The sequence below is a fragment of the Cnephaeus nilssonii genome (genome assembly GCF_951640355.1).
Source record: "Cnephaeus nilssonii genome assembly, chromosome: 16".
Classification (NCBI taxonomy): Eukaryota; Metazoa; Chordata; class Mammalia; order Chiroptera; family Vespertilionidae; genus Cnephaeus; species Cnephaeus nilssonii.
The window spans coordinates 14,389,364-14,411,635 of record NC_137087.1 but is presented as its reverse complement, the minus strand read 5'-3'; the positions used below and the strand labels follow the sequence as shown (position 1 = coordinate 14,411,635).

The 22,272-nt window shown below is 49.8% G+C and overlaps 1 protein-coding gene across 1 annotated transcript in view; it reads right to left on the bottom strand.

Moving 5' to 3' along the window:
• Positions 1–17,305, bottom strand: part of DLG5 (discs large MAGUK scaffold protein 5) — a 112,026-nt gene extending 94,721 nt beyond the window's left edge. Inside the window, exon 1 of the mRNA XM_079793977.1 lies at positions 16,839–17,305. Coding sequence (XP_079650103.1) covers positions 16,839–17,142 — 304 coding nt within the window. The 5' untranslated portion in view covers positions 17,143–17,305. The remainder of the gene's footprint in view (positions 1–16,838) is intronic.
• Between the last annotated feature and the right edge of the window lie 4,967 nt (positions 17,306–22,272).

Here is a 22,272-nt window from a genome sequence, read left to right as displayed (position 1 = left end):
ACCCTGAGTGTGGGATACAGCGCAGGAACAAACCAGTCAACCTCTCCCGAAAATCACAATTTAATGATTTAGTTCAATAGCCATGGGACTGGGGCACTCAGAACAGTACCAATGACAGCTTATGCTTACATAGCGCTTACTGTTTGCCAGGCACTGCTCCAAACACTTTACAGACAGTAACTCCTTTAATCCTTACCGTACAAGGCCCTATTATTACCCTCATTTCACAGATGAGGAAACTGAGGCACAGAGAGGGAAAGTAACTTGCCCAGGGTCACAGTAAGTAGCAGGTCCAAGTTTTGAACCCAATTACTTGACAGATACAGACTCTTAACAATCCCACTAAACTGACTCCCAAGTGACCTGGCCTCCCCTACCTGTTCCCTCACTTGTAAGGTGGAGTAAGGACCCCCAAAGGGTTGCTGATGAGATCAAATGAGAAAGTAAATACAAAAATAAGGACAAGGCATCCTATGCAATAAAAACACCGTCTACACGACACACAACCGGCTCCATCCACCCACCCACTTCCACACCAGCTCTGAGGAGGAGGTGGTGTCATGGACCCCAACAGAGAGATAAGGATGAGGCTTAGGGAGACTATGGGAGCGGCATGGGAACACAGCTAGACTTACTCATTCCCGGTCAGCCACCTTACTCCTCAATCCCTCCCTCCTCCTCCGCAAAGAGAAGGCCAGCAGATGGGAACTGGTCTCAAGGTCCCCAGAGGACTCCTGGACTCTGGTTTCTAAACAGCCCAGCTGTAATTCTCAGACTTGAAAGTTAGGAAAAAGATGGCTCTCCAATCCATCTAGCAACTCACAGAAAGCCGATCAGACACACACCCCTCCCTCCGGGACTCTGCAAAAGCCAGTCGGGCTTTCCTCGGGCCACATCCCATACATGACCCTCCTCCTTCATGCCAACTCTGCCACTCCTCTCCAGCCCAGCTCAGGCAGCCTCAGAGACCCAATCGCAGGAGAATGACTGGGAGCAGCAGCCTGGCCGCCCTGTGTCTGCCGGGGCTGGTTAGCCTAGCCTTGTCTTCCCACGGCCTGCTGAATGCTTGCCTCCAGCAGAAGCCTGTACTTCCCATAAAGACCCACTCTCCAGCCCTGGCCAGTGTTTCTCAGTGATTAGAGTGTCGGCCCATGCACCAAAGGGTCGGCAGGTTCAAGTCCCAGTCAAGGGCACGTACCTGGGTTGCAGGCTCGACCCCCTGCCCCGGTCAGGACACATGCGGGAGGCAACCAGTCAATGTGTCTCTCTCACATCAATGTTTGTTTGTTTTTTCTCTCTCGTTCTTTCTCTTTCTCCTCCCTTCCTCCCTTCTATTCTCTCTAAAAATCAATGGAAAAAATATCCTCTGGTGAGGATTAACAAAAAAACAAACAACAAAAAGATCCACTCTTCAGAGAATGGATTCTCTCCCAAGTCTCCTCCCTTTTTCTGCGCATTGCCTTGGCCAGGCCTGCCTTCCCCCGTGCACCAATCCAGCCTTCCAGGCATCTGCCCGCGCCCAGCTCACTGCAAGCTGTCCATGGGGCGGCCTCACATGCTCTGCGTGACCTGTACTGCGGGCTACCTGCTCCAGCAGGTTTGGGCTTTCCAATGAGACAATAAACTCCTGGGATTCAAGAATCATCTTCTTTTCACCCTTCTGAGAATCTTACAGATTTTTGCAACCAAAAACACTTGCCATTTGCTATAAACCAAAAAAAAAAAAAAAAAATGGCAGGTGAGGAATAGGAAGTCAGTAGGCTAGGCTGCTTAATTCTGGCAGTACAGGCAGAATAGAGAAGAGAGCAACCCAAAATGAAAAGCTCCAGTGAGCAATAGGATACGCATTGCAGCTAAAAGAACAAATCAAAGTCAGGGCTTTTGGTCTGGGCCTATGGTGTTGATCATGGGTGATGCTGATGTCTTTCTCATCTCTACACACTCGGCTCTCAGCAGAGTCACAGACCAGGTATAGGCTGGGTGGATGATGGGGTGGACAGACAAGTGGACGGCCACCCGAGAGGCTGTGTGATCTTGTGCAAGAAGACACTGTGACCAGCTCCTCTGAGTTTTCAGGACAACCTTAATATGAGGGAGGCTGAGGGCAGAACAAGCTTACATAAAATCCCACAAAGCACAATTCCCTAGAAAGCAAGGACACTGTTTTGTTCCCTCTCCCTGGGCTCATAAAATAGGTAGAAAATATGACAGGATTTAGAATGGTCATCTGCCATTTTCTATCAAAAATTAGGTAGGAGAATAGACAGGCGTATGTATTCTCTCACACACAGCCCCTAAGTCTAAGCTGCTTCAGGTTCAGCTATATATATATATATTTTTATTTTTTTTTCTGGGAAAAAGACCAAGAACCAGCACACTTTGGTTTTGTTTACTTTCTTGCTTTTTCCTGGATCCAGTTCCCACTGAGGTTGGCGTGGGGGGGTGGACCCAACTCAGTGTCCTAGGGCCTTTACCCTCTTATCTTTATTTCAGGCTTTTTCCTCTGAGGCAAGAGACTCAGTGGCGTCATTTTCCTGCCTGAACTCTGTCCTGTGACTAAGCAATAAGAAGCCACAGCAGTCAGCCCTGGAAGTGTTTTGCTGTGTCACAACAAGAATGGGACAAGGAGGTACCTCCTGCCAACATCAGACCCATTATCTGACTCAGCACTTAAATTCAGATGTCATGACCTATGTCTGCATCAAACAGTCGCCCCTACGTGACAGGTTTTCAGAACACATCTGCTGAATGAATGAATGCTGTGACAAGACAGGGAGGGGTGTCCAAGGCTAAGGACATGGACATCTCCACGGGGACTTTCACAGGCTGGCCCAGAGCACAGAACAAACGCTGTCTTTATAAAGAAACTGACAAGGACTCCAAAACCTGCCCAGTCTCTGAGCAGCTGGCGGCCCTGAGCAAGCTGACGAACATCTGTTGGCCTGGTTTGCCCATCAGTGGGATGTAAATACCTCTTACACAGACGGATAAAAGATTCATTTCAATGGTCAGGAATGAGAAGCTGCAGCACAACTCCACGAACTGCAATGCCCTGTTACTTGCTCACCCTCACGGGAAAGGCTGGTGCCTGCAGAGCCATGGCCCGGATCAGGAAAAACCAGACTCCCCGCCCAGCCTGGGGCTGGCAAAGATGCCTTGGAAGGAACCCCCGCAAGGGCAGAAACCTGGGTCCTGGGTCCAGCTCTGCCAGGGGCATGCTGAGATCCTGGCGGAGTCCCTCTGTGTCTCTGGACTGCTGTTTCTCATTTGTAAAATAGGCAGTTTGGGCAAAATGGTCTCTAAGACCCCTTCCAGCCCTGATACTAAACAGTCTTAAGCTGCTTAAGAAACATAAACAGGAAATGAAAGTTCTGGCCAGCTGAGATGAAAACGAGGTTACCCTGAGTAAGAAGAACAGAGCTTCTCATAGTATTGAAAAGGTCATTAAACTTTTTTATGACTTCTGACATCAAAATATAAAAATCCAGTCTCTTCCCATTTGTTTTCTGATCACATCACTCACCCCTGGCGGGATGGGTTTTCATCATTTTTGGTCAGCAGACTCACAATGGTCAAATGATGTACGAGATTTGTCTGGGGGGGGGTCCCAGGCCACCTTAAGGAGTCAAACAGATAACCATTCAGATAAGTAACCTAAAGTTGACTCAGAAAGAGGCCTGAGAGCCGCCTGAGAGACAGGCCACACCTGGAAAAATGCTGTGGGCACAGAAAACACACCCTGGCTTGAGACAGCCCACAAAGCAGCAGCAGGAGTCGCAGGTGATTACCTCTGATGGCACAGCTTCCCACGCAGCAGCTCCGCCCGGCCCACCTGAAGAGCGCCTGCTGGCTGGAGCTCATTTATGCATCCATGGCTAACAGTTCTCTTATGCAATGTACATGTAGGGCCAGCCAGGGGCCATATATGTTTTTAAAAACAGACTAATTTTGCCCTAGCCGGTTTGGCTCAGTGGATAGAGCGTCGGCCTGTGGACTGAAGGGTCCCAGGTTCGATTCCGGTCAAGGGCATGTACCTTGGTTGCAGGCACATCCCCAGTAGGGGGTGTGCAGGAGGCAGCTGATCGATGTTTCTCTCTCATCGATGTTTCTAACTCTCTATCCCTCTCCCTTCCTCTCTGTGAAAAAATCAATAAAATATATTTTTAAAAACAGACTAATTTTTCAAAAACGTAACCACTTCCCACTGCAAAAGGACCACCTGGTTGGGTTTCACTCTGCTCCCTCCCATATCTAGATCTTGGGACAAAGAGAATGGGTTTTTTTATTAGCCACACTGTGGTCATTTTTGAGAGCCTGGGTCATCCTGAAAGGAAACCTACAAAGGTAAACAGAGGAAGCAGAGGAAGACAAGAGTATCTCATGGAAGCACAGCTGCCACCAATTGCAGCTGCCGTGTCCACCTGTGACTCAGCACCTGCGCTCAGGCCAAGGAAGGTAAGGCTTTGGGGTGGGAGGGTAGGGGGGCCTTGGGGAAGTGCCTCACGGAGGCCACAGGAGGGGCAAGCTCCAGGCCTCCACACCCGACTGCCACAGCACCTCTTGGTCTGTTTTACGCAGCTGGCTTTTCTGTCAGAGTCCAGTTAATGAAAAGGGCCCAATCATAAAGAACGTTTACACTTCACATGCTCCTTCATTTAACTGTTCACAACAGCCCTGTGAGGAAACTGAGGCTGAAGAGGCGTCCGGTCAGACTCCACAGCCCATTCTCAGAGTAACCACGCTGTGCTCGCCCAGTGTCCACTTGGACTCTCTGGGAAGAAGGGTCACCACCTAGAACAGTCCACTCCAGAGAGGGATGGCAATGGCCATTAAAACGAGCTCTTCCTTAAACAAAAGGCACAGGAAAGCCCTAGCCGGTTTGGCTCAGTGGATAGAGCGTCGGCCTGCAGACTGACAGGTTCCAGGTTCGATTCTGGCCAAGGGCACATGCCCAGGTTGTGGGCTCAATTCCTAGTAGGGAGCATGCAGGAAGCAGCCAATCAATGGTTCCCTCTCATCATTGATGTTTCTATCTCTCTCTCCCTCTCCCTTCCTCTCTAAAATCAATAAAAATATACTTTAAAAAAAAAAAGTGCCTGACACATAGTAAGTGCTCAAACGATGTTATTATTTAAAGAAAAAGAAAACAAGGCCAGGAAAGGGGAGCTGTTAGGGATTATAAAAGAGGCTCAGAGGGCAACATCAACTAAATGCAACATATGCACCTTATTAAAGTCCTAATTTGAAGAAACCATCTATAAAAAGACATTTCTGAGACAAGGAAAACTGAGCATCAACTGGCTATGAGGTGACGTTAAGAAAGTATTGTTAGGAGAAACCAAGATGGCGGCATAGGTAAACACCTGAACTGCTGCCTCGCACAACAACTTCAAAACTACAACTAAAAGACAAGACGGACATCATCCAGAACCTCAGGAAGGCTGGCTGAGTGGAAATTCTACAACTAGAAGGAAAGAGAAAAGCACACTGAGACTCAGAGGAGCTGCGGAAGTAAAGGGCAGAGGTATGGAGTCGCGCGCGCACGCGCGCGTGTGGATAGGGCTGGCAACTGAGTACGCAGCTGGCTTTTTCAATCCACAGGGAGACACAAGCTCCCGACTGCTCTGAACTCCAGTTCTGGGCAAGACTCTGGGGACCCAGACTCATACCGGGAGAATATGGACTGTCTGGCAGCGGGCAGAACTCGAGGGCGGCTTTCTCTCAGAGGTGCTTGCAGAGATTACCAAGGGACACTGAGACCCGGGGGCCTCTTAGGGCAGGGCTGACGGGAAGCCAATGCTATCTGCTCCGCCCTGAGACTCCGCCCCATCCAAGCTGAGCACAGAGGCCTTTGCATATGAATGGCCTGGTCCTTTGAAATCTAAACTTACCTAACAAACTGCAGCTGAGTCAGTGAGACCCAGAACATCCAAAAGAAGGCCCAAGGCCCCACAGCAGCTTGCATTGCTTCACAGCTGGGCCTCATCTGGGCACCTCCAAAACCCAAATAAAGAAGAGGAATCTGCAGATCTCTCTGTAGCTCCTGCTGGGTGGCCTCAGGCAGAGGCTAAATTAGCACCTCCTTGGAGATGCAAGAGTCAGTGTACACAAGGGTCAGAGTAGGACCATCCAGATTACAACCCCTCAGATCTGTAAGGGACACATTCAGGGGGCAGACTCAGTAAGCACCAAAGCCCCATTGAAGCAAGTCTTGCCTCATAAGGGTGTCTCCAGCACAGAAGTTCTCCCATCGTAGACACAGCTGATCCTCACAGCCAATTGGCCTGGAGGTCAATTCCTCCCAGTGATACCAACAACAATCAAGGCTTAACTACAACAAGACTGTGCACACAGCCCACAAAGGGTGCACCAAGAGTGTCCACCTCAGGTAACTGGGGAGGCTGAGCCACTGGGCCCTATAGGACACCTAGCACACAAAGCCACTCTATCAACTCAGGGAAGCAGCCAAAATGTGGAGACAAAGAAACAGGTCACAAATGAAAGAAATGGAGGAAAGAAAACGACCGGATATAGAGTTCAAAACCACGGCTATAAGGTTTTTCAAGAATTTTCTAGAAAAGGCCGATAAATTTAGTGAGACCCTCGAGGATATGAAAAAGGACCAACTAGAAATTAAGCATACACTGACTGAAATAAAAAATAATATACAGAGATCCAACAGCAGACTAGAGGATCACAAGAATCAAGTCAAAGATTTGAAATACGAAGAAGCAAAAAACACCCAACCGGAAAAGCAAAAAGAAAAAAGAATCCAAAAATATGAAGATAGTGTAAGGAGCCTCTGGGACAACTTCAAGCGTACCAACATCCAAATTATGGGGGTGCCAGAAGAAGAGAGCAAGATACTGAAAACCTATTTGAAGAAATAATGACAGAAAACTTCCCCCACCTGGTGAAAGAAATAGACTTACAAGTCCAGGAAGCGCACAGAACCCCCAAACAAAAGGAATCCAAAGAGGACCACACCAAGACACATCATAATTAAAATGTCAAGACCAAAAGACAAAGAGAGAATATTAAAAGCAGCAAGAGAAAAACAGTTAGTTACCTACAAGGGAGCACCCATATGACTGTCAGATGATTTCTCAACAGAAACTATGCAGGCCAGACGGGAGTGGCAAGAAATATTCAAAGTGATGAATAGCAAGAACCTACAACCAAGATTACTCTACCCAGCAAAGCTATCATTCAGAATTGAAGGGCAGATAAAGAGCTTCACAGATAAGAAAAAGCTAAAGGAGTTCATCACCGCCAAACCATTATTATATGAAATGCTGAAAGGTATTCTTTAAGAAGAGGAAGAAGAAGAAAAAGGTAAAGATAAAAATTATGAACAACAAATACATATCTATCAACAAGTGAATCTAAAAATCAAGTGAATAAAAAATCTGAGGAACAGAATAAACTGGTGAATATAATAGAATCAGGGGCATAGAAAGGGAGTGGACTGACAATTCTCGGGGGGGAAAGGGGTATGGGGGGTGCGGGAAGAGACTGGACAAAAATCGTACACCTATGGATGAGGACAGTGGGGTCGGGGGTAAGGGCAGAGGGTGGGGTGGGAACCGGGTGGAGGGGAGCTATGGGGGGGGGGGAGGAACAATTGTAATAATCTGAACAATAAAGATTTATTAAAAAAAAAAAAGCTACAGACATGAAAAAAAAAAGTATTGTTAGTACTGCTGGTTGTAAAAATGGTCTCCTGGTGATGTTTTTGTTAAAGGCCTTATCTCTTAAAGACACTTCCTTAAGTATTTTGGGGGGTCATGATATGCTCTCTGGGATTTGTTTTAAAATACTACAGAAAACAAGAGTGGTTGGAAAGTTGGGTGTTTGTTATATTATCCTCTCCATCTCTACCTATGCTTGAAATTTTTAGACTCAAGTTTAAAGGGAAAGAAGGAAGAAAGGCCTTTGCTTAAGTTCAGCTCAAGTCTACCTTCCAGTCAGCCCATATTCCACTTTCTGGGACCAAGTCCACTCCTTGAGAAGACAAGAGGCTTAACCATCTCAAAGAATAATCATCACGAAACCAGACTTTATTCTTGTCAAGCCACACTGGGGAAACTGAGGCCCAGAGAAGTCACACACCTTCAGTTCACACAACCAAAAAATCTACTGGCCCCAGAATCACATGTGCCCATTTCAGCCGAATTTAAAAGAATGGGAAAGTTTAAGGTTTTGGTTCCCCACGTGAGAGAGCTGAGGGAAAATTCGAAAAACAATGGTATATTTAATGTTTCAGTTCCGTGCACTAATGCTGAAGTTTCCCAAAAGCGCATTCCTCAGAACACCAATGTCGCAAAATGCTCAATGAAGAAGGATTCTGTGGTCAAAGCAGTTTGGGAAACGCTGCCTAGTGAGCCCACTCCAGTGAAGCCCAAAGCCACTGGCTGGTTGGTGTTCTCAGGAGGATCCCAGGAGAGGAGCCCCTGTGACCTGCTCAAACCAGCTCTGGTCAAATGACTTTGACCACAGAACCCTTTAAATGAGCAACACCACCGACATCCCACCAAACCAGTCTTGAGATGTTTCCTGGGGAAATGCTGACCTAAGCCTTTTGAAGGAAAATCATGAGAGCTAGTTCCCCTGGAACAAGACTAAAAAACCAAGTCCACCCTGAATGGGATAAGGAGGAGTGTCTACAAAGCAGAAATAACTAACATACTTCAAGGCCTTTGGGGATGGAGCTGTTAGTACTGAAACCCAAAGGAAATGTGTGAACATCCCTCGGCTGCCAGATACGAATACTGCTGGGATTCTATGGTTAGTAACTGCTAGCCTCGAAAGACTCATAGAAGACGACTGAAACTAAATCTTTACTTAAAGTCCAAAGGAACTGTCCCGAGACTCCCAAAATAGGTCTGGGGCGGGGATACACAATTTTAGAAGAAAAAGAAAAGAAAATATTGGTACTAAGACTCCAGCCAGGCCAATCACCCCCATGTCAAGGAGCTGTGGACAGTATGGATTTCCTTTAAAACTCAAAACAAACAGTATGGCAGTTCCTCCAAAAATTAAGCACTGAATTGCCTCCTGAGCCATAACCGCCCCGCCCCCCCCTCAGGACATATATCCAAAAGAAATGAAAGCAAATTATCAAAGAGATATTTGTATACAGCATTATTCACAATAGCCAATAGGCAACAGGACCCAAGTTGATGGATGAATGGATAAACAAAATGTGGTCTATACATACAATGGAATATTACTCAGCCTTGAAAAGGAAAGAAATACTGTCACATGCTACAATATGGATGAACTTTGAGGACACTGGTAAGTAAAAGATGCCAGTCACAAAAAGACACATAATGTATGATTCCATTTATAGGAGATACCTAGAGCAGTCAAATTCCTAGAAACAGGAAAGTAGAAGGGTTGTGGCCAGAGACTGTGAGGAGAGGAGGATAGAGAGTTACTGTTTAATTAGCATAGAGTTTCAGTTTTGCAAGGCGAAAAAGTTCTACTGATAGATGGTAGTGATTATTACGACAATGTGAATTACCATGGAACTGAATGCTGAACAATGATTAAAATAGAAAATTTTGTGTTATGTATAGTGTGCCACAATCCTATATAATAAAAGCCTAATATGCAAATCGACTGAACGGTGGAACAACCGGTTGCTATGGCGTGCACTGACCACCAGGGGGCAGACACTCAATGCAGGAGCTGCCCCCTGGTGGTCAGTACGCTCCCACAGGGGGAGCGCCACTCAGCCAGAAGCTGGGCTCCCAGCTAGTGAGTGCAGTGGCGGTAGCGGGAGCCTCTCCTGCCTCCACGTCAGCGCAGCACTAAGGAGCAGCAAGCTGAGTGGTAAGAAGCAGCGAGTAGGCGGGCAGGAAGGAGCAAGGTGTTCCAGACTGCAAGAGGGATGTCTGACTGCTGGCTTAGGCAGATATCCCCTGAGGGGCCCCGGACTGTGAGAGGGCGCAGGCCATGCTGAGGGACCCCCATACCAGTGCACAAATTTCGTGCACCAGGCCTCTAGTTTTAAATAATAGAAAAAATGGTTCAAATAGTAAATGTTATGTTATGTATATTTTACCACACATACACACAAAAAGCAAATAGGTTATTACCTTTAATGTGAAATAAACATCAAGGTCAACAGTCACCAAGGGTTTAGATCTGGATGACTGACATGAAACATTCCAAATATCTCTGTTGAGTTTAAAAGCTTTCTGTAGCACTTTCATGAAACTCTGTCACACAAAAAATCAACAGAGACACAGTTTAGAGATAAGCAACCTGCTTCAGGTAAAAGATGGAAAAAGATGCAATATCCCAACTCAATTCACCTTAAAATTCCTGCTGAACACACCCGGCATCCCTACTGCACAGACTGACAGCAGCGCAGCCCTCTCGCTCTACGTGGCTCCCGTCTTCCCAAAGTTACAGGAAATTACTGAAGAGCCCTCACACTGGCCTGCAGAATGTATAGGCAGTTGGAAATGAGGTAGAACAACAACAACAACAACAACAAAAACTAAGGCAAAATATTTCTCTGCTGCTCACTTTTTCAGGAAATAGAAAGCCAGAGTATCAAAAATCACTCAACACTAACTCCAAGGAAACAGTAATCATGGTACAGAGCTGGAAGAAGCCTCAGAAATCTAGCCCAACCCTCTCACCAAGCCTCCTTGGACCTGACGCCTCCTTGGAAGTGCCGAGGATCCCACAGGACTGAGCATGGCCTCAGTCATGCTAAACTTCTGGTTTTACTGTTGTACTGAAAACACACACATATACACACACAGAACACACGTGCCAGGTAGTTATAAAGCTCATCCAATGTCAAGATATTGCAAAGTTAGGAACAGATACCATCCAAGACTCTTTCGAGGACATCGAGCTGACATTCAAATTCTAAGTGCAGAAAGGGGAGGGCTCTCTAATCCTACAAAAGGCTCCATATGGCTCCTGGCAGCCAGCCCCACCATGCCAGTACCTGATGGGTGACCTTGGGAACTTCAGACACCAAAGTCACACCACCTGCTTCCATCACAGACAGACTGTGGGTGGTGACATCTGTGTGTGCATCTGGGACTCACTCTAGCCTTCCTGCACTCCCACAGCCTTCTGCCACTGTGAAGTCACCACTTAAATGATTGCCAGGGGGAGAGGGAGGGTGGAGGTGAAAGAGGGCATAGAGGGGATAAATGGTGATGGAAAAAATAAAATAAAATAAAAAAGAAATCTGCACATATTTCTGAAGAGGATCGGGTCTTACGCAGGATCACGCCACACATTGTACACACAGCTGATTAGTCATCCACTCAACAGAAATATATTGAACACCTATCTTGGGCCAGGCTCTATTCTAGGCATTAGGAACAGAACAGCAAATTCAGCTCATGGAGATGACATTCTACTCTCGGTGACCCACAGCCACAGCTAAAGCATCCCTGCCATCTGTTCAGCATCGTTTACAAGGAGCTCTCCCATAACCCTCAGAAATATCAGGAGAATCCCAGGTTTCTGGTTCTAAGGCTGGTTCTGGGCTGTATTGCTCACCACACTAACAAATGTTCCTCCTCTCTTCTTACCACGGACTGTCAAATAGCATAGTGAAGTAGTTATTGTTTTATTTTGTAGAGTAAGCTCAGAAAGGTTAAATGCCTTGCTCAAAGTCTAAAGCCTGGTGGCATATGCCCACCTCCCCACTATCCCACTCTAGCAATGGCCTCACCTTCTAACTGCATCATCACACGAAGGTGCGACCACATATCATGGACATTCACCCGGTGTTTCACCTGAACAATCTCCTTCCCGCTCTTCTGCCTTTGGAGAACTGCTTCTCCCCACTCTAAAGAACCAATCACAGCATCCCATCACCCAACCCTATTGGTTGGATCCACTGCTGGGCCAAGCTTAGTCCTCTAGCCCTGGACTGGGCCTCGTATGGACACATGACCCTTGTCAGGCCAAATGAAATCCTTCCAGGAGGTTTTTCTGCCTGGACTAACTGGATAGAGCACCCTTACTTCTCTGGTCAGGGGCTGTGAAGAGGGAAGCCCGGAAGCTGGGGACCATGTTCTAGGAAAAGAGTGCAGCATTCAGGATCAAGCACCCAAGCGCCAGTTTCCCCAACCCATCCCAAGGTTTTGAAATATCATATAATAAACTTCTCTTTTCTGCCTAATACAGTTTGGGCTAAGTTTCTGTCACTTGCAAGAGGCACCCTGAACTAAACCAGAGAGAGATAAATAAATTCTGCCTTTCTCTTAGAAAACTCTTCTCAATCATTACTTCCGAGTTCCTCCACCTCTTCCTCTCAAACAACACAATCAAGAGAAAAACTACACTGGTTGGAACTTTTATTTATGTTACTGTCCCTGCTGACCCTCCAGGGCAAAGTAGATGAAGAAAAGGTGGCTGGTACCTAAGTGAGTAGGCAGAGAACAAAAGGCCCAGGTAACCTCTAATGAATAATAAATAATCCACACCTGACTATCAGCAGCCAACTGCACCTGTCCTACTGGAAAAACCTGGCAGGGTTATTCCTTTAAGAAAAATTCCTCCAGCTTTAACTTCTGACAAGTGCACAATGCCTGAATTCCAAGAGACGCCAAACCCCTCGCTCGGCTAGCCATCGTGGTCCTCCAGATTAGCTCTGCATCCCCTGCACTACTCAGGATGGCCTAATTCTGCAACCTGAAAACACACTGCTCCTCTGAGGCTATGCCTACCGCCCAGAACGTCCTCCTTTCCTTCTGCGTGTTCAAAGTACCCCTTCAACACCCAGCTCAGGCTCCGGTCCCTCCGTGAAGCCTCCCCCAGCATCCCCAGCAGCTGCTGCTGTCTCCATTCTCTTCACTCTGGTGAAGCCAAATCAGCCAGCTCACTAGGAAACTAAAGATGATGCACTGAGGGGAAGAGAAGAAACATCCAGCTCGGAGCACACACTACAGCAAGCATGTCAAACTTGCGGCCCGCGGGCCTCATGCCTCATTTATTTGGCCTGTGTTAGCCTTTGAGTTTGACATGCTTGCACTACAGGGACTGGCGGCAATCGCCAAACTTGGCCACTTCTGCCCCACAATCACCAAACTCGGCCACTTCTGCCCCACTCCTGCCGTGGGGAGCCCTCCACATTGAGATGGGAATTAGAGCCCCTAGGGGTGGAGGAGAGTATTTGGGGAAGCATGTAGCATCCAGAGCTTTAAAGGGAGGAAAAGGCCTGCTTGCATTGTATCACTCAATTGATCTGTCTCATAATGTCACTCTCCCGAGTGTCCCATTCCCCCAACGAGGCAGTGAGCTGCAGGCTGGAATTACATCCTACGCACCCCTGTCTCTATCTACACCCTCTGGCCTCACCTGGAGCAAGCACAGAGCCGGGCACTTCAGTCCTCTCCGATCACATTCCGCCCTCCCCGTGGCTGAGGCAGGCAGTGTAGTTCACTTAGCCCATCTCACAGATGAAGACACTGAGGCGCACAGCCAGGAAGCCCTCACTCCAGGAACAGACAGCCAATGTTCCTCAAGTGAGAAAACCCAGATGTTAGTAACTGAATCAAAGCGGGGGGAAAGACCATGTGGGTTCCAAGTGAACAAACAAGATCCTGGTACAACTGTGGAAAAACCCTCCAGGCTGAGCCACTCAGACAACAGTTCTCCCCTAGCTCTACCATCAGCGGGGGCAGAGACGATCACTTCCTCCTCACAGACCCACACAGGGACAAGGAAAGGCTGCATGAGCCCAGGGGTCCCCAATGCAGGAAATGCCTGCAATTATAGAGGGAGGGCCGAATCAGGTAATAGGAAAAGGTGTCCCCATCGCAGAATCAGGAACTGCTTCCCCTTGACTCCAGCTCCTCTTTGCCCTGCAACTTCTGTCCTGTCCTCACACTCAGGGATGGGGGCACAGAACCCAGCATAACGCAGGAAGGCATCACTCATCTCACTGGGGTCGCCACGGGATTAAGTGAGATACTAAAGCATGCAGTAAGATGCCATATGCTGAAGAGCAATGTACTGTCAATCTTGATATAGGAGTCCCCCAGCCACCCGAAATAAAACAGCACTGTATTTTCTTAGCCACTTTCATACTCCAAGCCTAAACATGGTGGGTTATAAATGTCCGGGGCTCTAACTGAGCATGAGCAGAACAGATGGGTTTGCTGTGCTCACCTGCCCAGCTTCCTCCCGGTTCCAGGGCCCAGGTGGGGGGCTGCCAGACAGCGTTTGCCTGCAGCACAGCAAACTCCCACAGCATACAAGTGCCAGGCAGGGGATGGGCATTCTGGGCCACTGGGTGGTGGCAGCACCTCCAATATGGAGATGGTGACAAAGGGACCTTCCCTTGATGCTTTGGATCCTGACAAAGCCAACTGCTTCCTCTCAGGATCCCACAAAGGCCTGGCTCTAAGGCCGACCCATAGCAGAGCCGTGGACCTGCAGGCAGAGTGGAAACTGCTGGGAGAGCAAGAATGCAGGACACAGTACTGGATTCCCCCGACTTTGGCTCCCTGGGGATGAGACGGGTACATCCACCCCTTCAACCATAGCAGCGCTTGTATGCACTGAGCTCTGCCCCATAAGGGCTCCCTGGCTGAAAGAAAAAAAAAAGTTGGAAAACCACTGCATAGTATGTCATCCTTTACACAGATCCCAGCACTCTACTGTTTGCTTGCACATCGTGTCCCTCTCCCCCAGAAGCTTTAGATGGCATCTTGTGATACCAAATGCTACCCTATATTTTTTTTTCTATATTAACTAAAATAACTTAACTTCCCCTTGAAAATTATTTTTCTGAGGATTTCATAACCCTCTGCAAGGCTATAGAACTCTGCATTGTAGTAAATGCGGGTCTGAAATCACTACCCGTGGGCATAAAATCCAAACTCTATTCCAGGGGTCCTCAAACTACAGCCCGCGGGCCACATGCGGCCCGCCGAGGACATTTATCCGGCCCGCCGGGTGTTTTTGCCGCCGCTGCCTGTCCTGCTTAGCAGCCGACTTAGCCGTGTGCATAGGAATTTGTTCATAGTTGTTTTTTTTAAACTATAGTCCGGCCCTCCAACGGTCTGAGGGACAGTGAACTGGCCCCCTGTTTAAAAAGTTTGAGGATCCCTGCTATTCCATTCCTTCCTCACAGGTTGGGAGCAGCTCCTAGAACTTTGGTCCCGTGAGGCCCCATCTTCTCCACCAGGCAAGGCAAAGGGGAGACCTAAATAATGGCAATTCACCCCTGTTCGCCAGATATTACGGCTAGCACTGATTCAAACACACCCCAGCAGGACTTGACTCTGCACTCCAGCTTCTGGGATTCCGCGATAAACCTGCTCCTTCAAAGACAGATAAATGGAAGGCAGGCAGAAAGATAAAAGCAACTTAAAAGGAAAAAAAAAAAATTACCGCAATGAGATTTCCCTCTGTCCTTATCCTTCTTTGCATCTTCAAAAACACCATTCCAAGAGAGGGCTGGGTTTGCCCAGAAACTCAGATATGATCGTAATTGGGGGACAGAACACAGGTTTGAGGGGTGTAAATGCTAGAGTCAGCAACCCAAAGTGGATACAAAAGGGCCACCAATAAAAAGATATGCTGTGTGGCCAGCCATTTAGTTCCTCTGTATGTCAGTTCCCTTCACTATAAAAAGTTGAGGTCCAGAGGGCGAGGGTACATCAGAGCTGTTACCAAGAACAGCTTATAAAATCATCCCCTTAATAAGTGAGGCATTTAACAGCCTTATAAACGGGTCTCCTCAGCCTTGGGCCTACAAGTTGCTAAAGGCAGTCTTTTGGTCCTTTCGGTTCACTCTTAAAATAAGGACAAGACATAGAAACGGTAGCACTTACCGCTTCCTGGCTCCGAACAAGTTAAATAAAACGGTAGGTCACAACTGAAAACTACTTTGAGCATTTTAACCACTCCAAGCCAGAGTTTTCTCTCTGGCAAGGTAAGAATAATAGCTCACAGAGTAGTAACAATTAAATGCGATAAACCAGTGTCCCTACCACAACAGTAGGTGCCTAATAAATGCTTCTCTTCCTTACTCGGTGCTACACCTTCCTGGAGCTCTCTTGTCTAAAATACTGGCTGTCCACACTCCCCAACCAGGCCAGGCCAGGCCTACCCCTTGTCACAAATTCCCAACATAACCCCACACACATGAAAACTCTCAAATCCGTCACCCACCACCCAAGGGAACCAGCACCAGTCTTCGCTGTGGCACAGCTCAGCACTCAGGGAGGGATCTGAGCCCCAGCAGCCACTACTAGGATTTTCCCATGGTGCAATGCAACTTCCCCAACTTTTCCGGGCCCACAGTTTCCAAAGAAACCTAGCAGGCATTGTGCACAATCAACCACAAGTTTGGGCTAGCAAAGGGCTTGAGCTCTGGGCAGAGGGAGCAGAGAGAGCCAGAAAGAGAAAAGGCACCAGTGGTCCCGAAACCAGGTGGCAGGGACCAAAATTCAGGACTCCGGGTCCTGGCCCAGGTTCCAGTGTTCCTGACTGTCTCATTAAGTAAAGGCTACCAGAGGCTCTGAAAGGACCGGCGGGTGGGGAAGAGCCTCCGAAATGGGGCTGACAGCCATCCCTCAGCGGTCCCCAGGAGGCTGGCCCTGCTGGACCTGGTGGTCTCGGGGGGACCCTGCAGCCCTGGCCCCGGAGTCCAGGCCTGCGGTGCGGGCATTGTTCCCGGCCCGGGGAGGAGGTGTGAAGCGGAGTCCCCGGCAGCTAGAGGAGGGAGGCTGCCCCCGCGGCCCGCGCCAGGTAGAGCAGTGGCCCGCCCGCGCCCCCCTCCGAGGGCCGGAGAGAGAAGCGGCGGGAGGCGGGCCGCGCGGCCGGGCGGGTGGGCCACTCACCGGCGCCCTCGGCGGGCTGCGGCGGCCCGACGACGCCGTTCAGGTAGAGAATGGGCAGCAGGTGGGGCTGTGTCTTCTCCAGCGCCGCCCGCAGGTCCGGGAAGTGGTCTCGCTCCTTGGTCAGCAGCAGCTGGAGCAGCAGCTCCGCCTTGGAGCCGCCCGCCTCCGCGTCCAGCCGCCGCCGCTCGCCCGGGCTCAGCGCGCCCGCGGCCTCGAGCAGCCCGAGCACGGCCTCCACCTCCGTCATGGCCTGGGCCAGGCTCTGCTGACACTGGGCGAGCAGCTCCCGGCGCTGTGGCTCCATGGCGGCGCGCGCGCCCGCCGGGCGGCTCCGGCTCCCGAGCGCCCGCTGCAGCCTAGCGCGCCGGGGCCCGGGGGGCGGCGGGGGCCATGCGCGGGGGCGCGGGCGGCGGGCCCGGGGACGGGCGGCGCTCAGCGGCAGCCGCCTCCCGGGCTCAGGAGCGCAGCCATGTTGGCTGCGGCGGCGGCGGGACTGGAGGAGGAGGAGGAGGAGGTGGAGGAGGAGGAGGTGGAGGAGGAGGAGGAGGAGGAGGAGGAGGAGACGGAGGAGGAGAAGGAGGCGGAGGTGGAGACGGCGGCCGGGGCGCGCCCGAGGCCGGGCTCCAACGGGCATGCTCCCTCTGCCCCGCGAGAGAACTCGCCCGACACCCCGGCTCGGCCCTCCCCAAACCAGATCCCAGCTCCCAGGCCCCCGACAGCTCAGGCTCGGCCCGGCGCGTGCGCCCCCACCCTGTCCCCTTCCCCTGCGTCTCTGGCCGGTCCCGAGGGGTGGGCAAGGGAAGGGGTCCTCGCCCCCAGACCGCTCAATCGCCCCCCATAGTCCCCCAGGCCCAGGTGCCGCAGGGGGTGAGAGACACGGATTTAGGGGCCACGCAGGAACCCCCAGCCCCTTGGGCCAGGCACACGGCCATACCTCAAACAACTGGAGACCCCCTCAAACAAAAAAACCCTGACCCCGATCGAGGGTCTCCTAATATGAGAATTCCAAAATAAAGCCTGGAGACAACTGAGGGTGATTGGGCTCCCCTAAACTTGGACATCTCCAAATTAAGACCTCCCTTGAGTCTGTGAGAGTTCCCCACCTCCAAAGAGCTCTTATATAGAGACTTTCCCAATCTAATCCCCAAAGTTTGGTTCATCAGGATCTTTCTCCTCACCCTCATTTGAGATGGGTTGGTCCCCAGAGTCTAAAGGGGTTTGGATGTGGGGAAGAGGAGGGCATGTGTTCCTGGGTGAGAAAGAAGGTGGTGGGGGTCTGCTGTAGAGCCATTCATCTTTTGGGCAACAGAAGTGCTCTCCCTGCTAGATGTCACCCCCAGATTCTAGCTAGTCTGGGGAAGAGGCAAATCAGTGGGCTATGGAAACCTTGCTTCTGTGATGCCCCCAATGAGGGTCTAAAGTCCTGCTCCAAGTGTCTTCTGCCTCCCAGCACAGTCCTTTGTAAGCACATACATGCCACTAACTTCAGAGGACAAGGTCCTTAGAAGCTGGAACCCCACTTGCTTGCTCACAGTCACCCCACCACACTGGTGTACTGTGGGATCCCAGGGCCACTGCAAATGTGTTGTGATGGGTGAATCTCATTTACAAACACGGGGGGCCACAGGTGCTTTTCCAGCTGATACGTCCCTCCCGCTCCCATCACTTCCTCTCCTCCCCCATAAAGCAAAGTTCTCCTTCAGATTCTCATCTTTAAAGGGGAGGAGTAGCTTTTATTTAATGGAAACAAACTCTCTATATTGTGGTTAGAACAAGAGTCCCAGACTTTGCACTTCAGTTTTGGGTTTCCCTTTAAGGAGATGGACATCGTGGGAGCAAACCGATTACCCCTGGCTGAATTCTGTGTTCTCAGAAAACAGGGTGGAGAGTGTATTCAACCTGGGGTCATGAGCCTTGGGTTCATGAATAAGCTTCAGGGTGTCAGGGAAGCTTTTAAAGTTATCTGAATTTTTCTGTGGGTAGTTACGTATATTTCTAGGAGAGAGGTCTGTAGCTCTGATCAAACTCTTTAGGGGCCCCCTGACCCCAAATGGACTCCGAAATGGCAGAAGGAAACAATTTTAAGCTGCCTCCCTGCTCAGAGACTGGGCTGCTGTGGCTGAGCAAGGTTCCAGGAGAGGAGAGGCTAGTGCACAGTGCACAGTGCACAGTGCCTGGGTCCAGACCGGCTCCCTGGCTCCTGCCTCCCCCTCCTGCCCCTGAGAGACAGTTCCCCCTTCTGGCCACCACTTCCCTTACAGCAACTACAGAGCCTAAATCACCCACGGAGTGCCCATCCTTCAAGACACACCTGGACCTCTGCCCTTAGATGGATTAACTAGAAATCTAGGGGGTGGGAGGAAGGTGAAAAGATGGGGGGAGGTGAGACTCATTTGGTTTATGGTTAGAACCAACAGTAAGTCCCCATCCAAGGCAAAGGGTACCTGAGACAGGAGGGGGCGGCAGGGAGGCACCGTCTCCCCGTAACCCCTAAAAGGAAGGTGGGGAGCATGTGTGTTGTCCCTGGAAGTCTTCCCGGGAAGCAAGCGCTGAGGACGTCCATTTGCTAAGAGTGCTTTCTCCCAGGGGCTGTGCAGTGATGGACACTACTTTCAACAAGCCCTTTATTGGACACTCGGGTTTTATGCAAAACATAAATTCTGGAAGAAATAGTTTACTTTAGGAATACATTCAACTTTAAGGTCCCTTGAACCAGTGATTTTGGTATGACCTTGAATTCCTGTAGCATGTTATACCTTCAGGGCGCCTTTCCACACACTATATCCTTTGTGCCCTGTTCTGGGTTGAATTGTGCTCCCCCTTTCCCCCCTAAAAAAAAAGATATGTTCAAATCCTAAGTCCCAGTACCTGTGAATTTGACCTTATTTGGAAATAAAACCTTAGCAGATGTACTCATGCTAAAATGAGGTCATAGATTATGGTAGGCCTTAATCCAGTGACTGGTGTTCTTGTAAGAAGAGGGGAATTTGGATTCAGGCACACACAGGAGAACCACGTGAGGATGGAGGCAGAGGCTGGACCACTGAGGAATGCTGGCAACCACCACATGGAGAGAGGCCCGGACCAGCTTCTCCCTCAGAGCCCCCAGAAGGAACCCACCCCAGAAGGAGCCACCCTGCGAAATCGGCGTTTTGGACTTTTGGCCTCCAGAACTGAGAAGAGTTCATTTCTGCTGACTTAAGCCCCGCAGTTCGTGGCGATTGGTTATGGCACCCCAGGAAATGAGCACAGTCTCATCACATGGGGGTAGGTATGAAGGGCAGAGATGGGCGTCTCATTTTACAAATCCCCCTGTCACATCACTCTTTCACTAAGAATTTCTCTGTAGATTTACCCTTCTTTTCTGCTTTCTTCTGCTCTTAGGAAAAGAGAGTCTCTCTTCCTTGAGAATAGCCTTCCCATAGTCTGGATATAACCCCTGCACCCTACTCACACTGACACACACTCTCACACACACACACAAACACACTCACATTCATTCACTCACACACAGACACACAAACACACTCACATTCACACACTCACTTTCACACATTCACACACACTCTCACTTTCACGCACACAGACACATTCACACATGGACTCCCTCTGCTCTGGCTTATGCCTCCCTCCCCTTTGTCAGCAAACAGGCGGGGTCTTCCATGCTCAAAGGAGCCCTTCCCTCTCCACGGCCTGACATGGTCATAGCCCACTCACTCCTCTGAAGCTTTCTAGTCCAGCTGTGCCCAGAAACTGCTCTCTCCGCATTAACCCTTCGCTGCCTCCACAGGCCTCTCCTGCACCTGCCTCCACCCTCCGCTCTGACGGTGTCATGCCCCCCTGAGAACATCTTTTCTCCCTCTCACCCTCCTTCCCCACTGGCTCCTTTCTCCCCACAGCTGACTCTCCCCACATCCTCCAAGGAAATCACTTTGGAGCTGGGCAGACAGGAGCTCAGCTCCCAGTGCTGACACACACTGGTTACTGACCTGTCCTGGGCCTGGGCCTCTGCATGCCTAAATTGGGAAGGTGGGGTTATTAGGAGAATCCAGTTAGGACTTACACAGAGCCCAAGCACAATGCCTGGTATCTGGCAGACATACAGACACTCCTGATGTAGTGTTTGAGCCTCAACTTCTGCAGTCGGAATGCCAGATTTAAATACTGGCTTTGCAATCTATTGTCTGGGTACTGTTGGGTAAACCTCCCCATGCCTCAGTTTCCTCATCTGTAACTTAGGGGTATCAATGACAGTATCAACGTAGTTAGTGCTCAGTCAATGGTAGTTGTCACTCTTGTGGCTTCCACTCTCACCCACTGAGCAGAAAGACTCTCCACGGCCTCTCGCAACAGGTTGTGAGCGGAGGTTTCCAGGTTCCTGAATGAAACATTTCCATTTCGCTTGTATTTAGGTGCCCCTTCTACCTTGTTCTCTGCTGTGTTCCCCTAGCAGGCGCCTGGCCTGTGTTAGGTGCTCAACAGATACTTTGTAATTAATAAGTGACCATATGAATACGTGAACTAAAGAATTTTGCACTGAGGCTCCTTTAAAAAAATAATATCTGCTATAAGTGGAGAGGTGGGGAAGGAGGGCACCTGACAAAGGAGGGCATCAGACGCAAAGGGGGAGAGGTTCACAGATACTCGTGCCCGAGGACGTTTGTGGCAGGTGGGGAGCTCAATGTTGGTGCCCAAACTCCACCCACTGCAAAGCCCCCACCTCATGGGGGCTAAGTAACAGGACCCCCATTCTCTCCTGCCTTCCCCTGCGTGCAGGCTTGGTCCAACAGACCCTGCTCAAGACCCCGCAGTCAGAAATCCAGGCTGAGCTAAAGGCACCAAAGTGAATGTCGCTCTAGGGCAGTGGTCGGCTTTTTGAGTTTGCAGCTCTGTTGACTAATGAGTTTGCAGACCACTGCTCTAGGGCACAGCCCTTCCAGGTTTCTCCAAGCACAGTTCTGCCTGGAAAGAGTTAACCCTTTGATTCAGAGCCCTTTCTCCACGTTCCAGCTTACATGTTACCTGCTTTAGGAAGCCAGCCATGCCTTACCAGCCTCCTTTCAAAAGATCTAGATGTCTCTGCTCCTTGCTCCCATTGCAACTTTTTACCTCCCCTTTATTAACATCTATCAGTGTATATTGTTAAAATAGTTTACTTCTCTATAGCCCTCTAGTAGACAGACTGGCCCCCCAAAGATGTCCTTGCCCTGGTCCCCATAACATGTGACTATGAAATATGTTACATGGCTAAAGGGACTGTGCAGATGTGATTAAAGTTACAGACTGAAGTAGGGAGACTGTCCTGGGTTATCCAGGTGGATCCAGTATAATCACATGAGCCCTCAAAAGCAGAGAATTTCTCAAGCTGAGGCAGTAGAAGCAGAAGTCAGGGAGAGTCCAAGCAGAGAAGGGTCTGACTTGCTCTGAGAGGTAG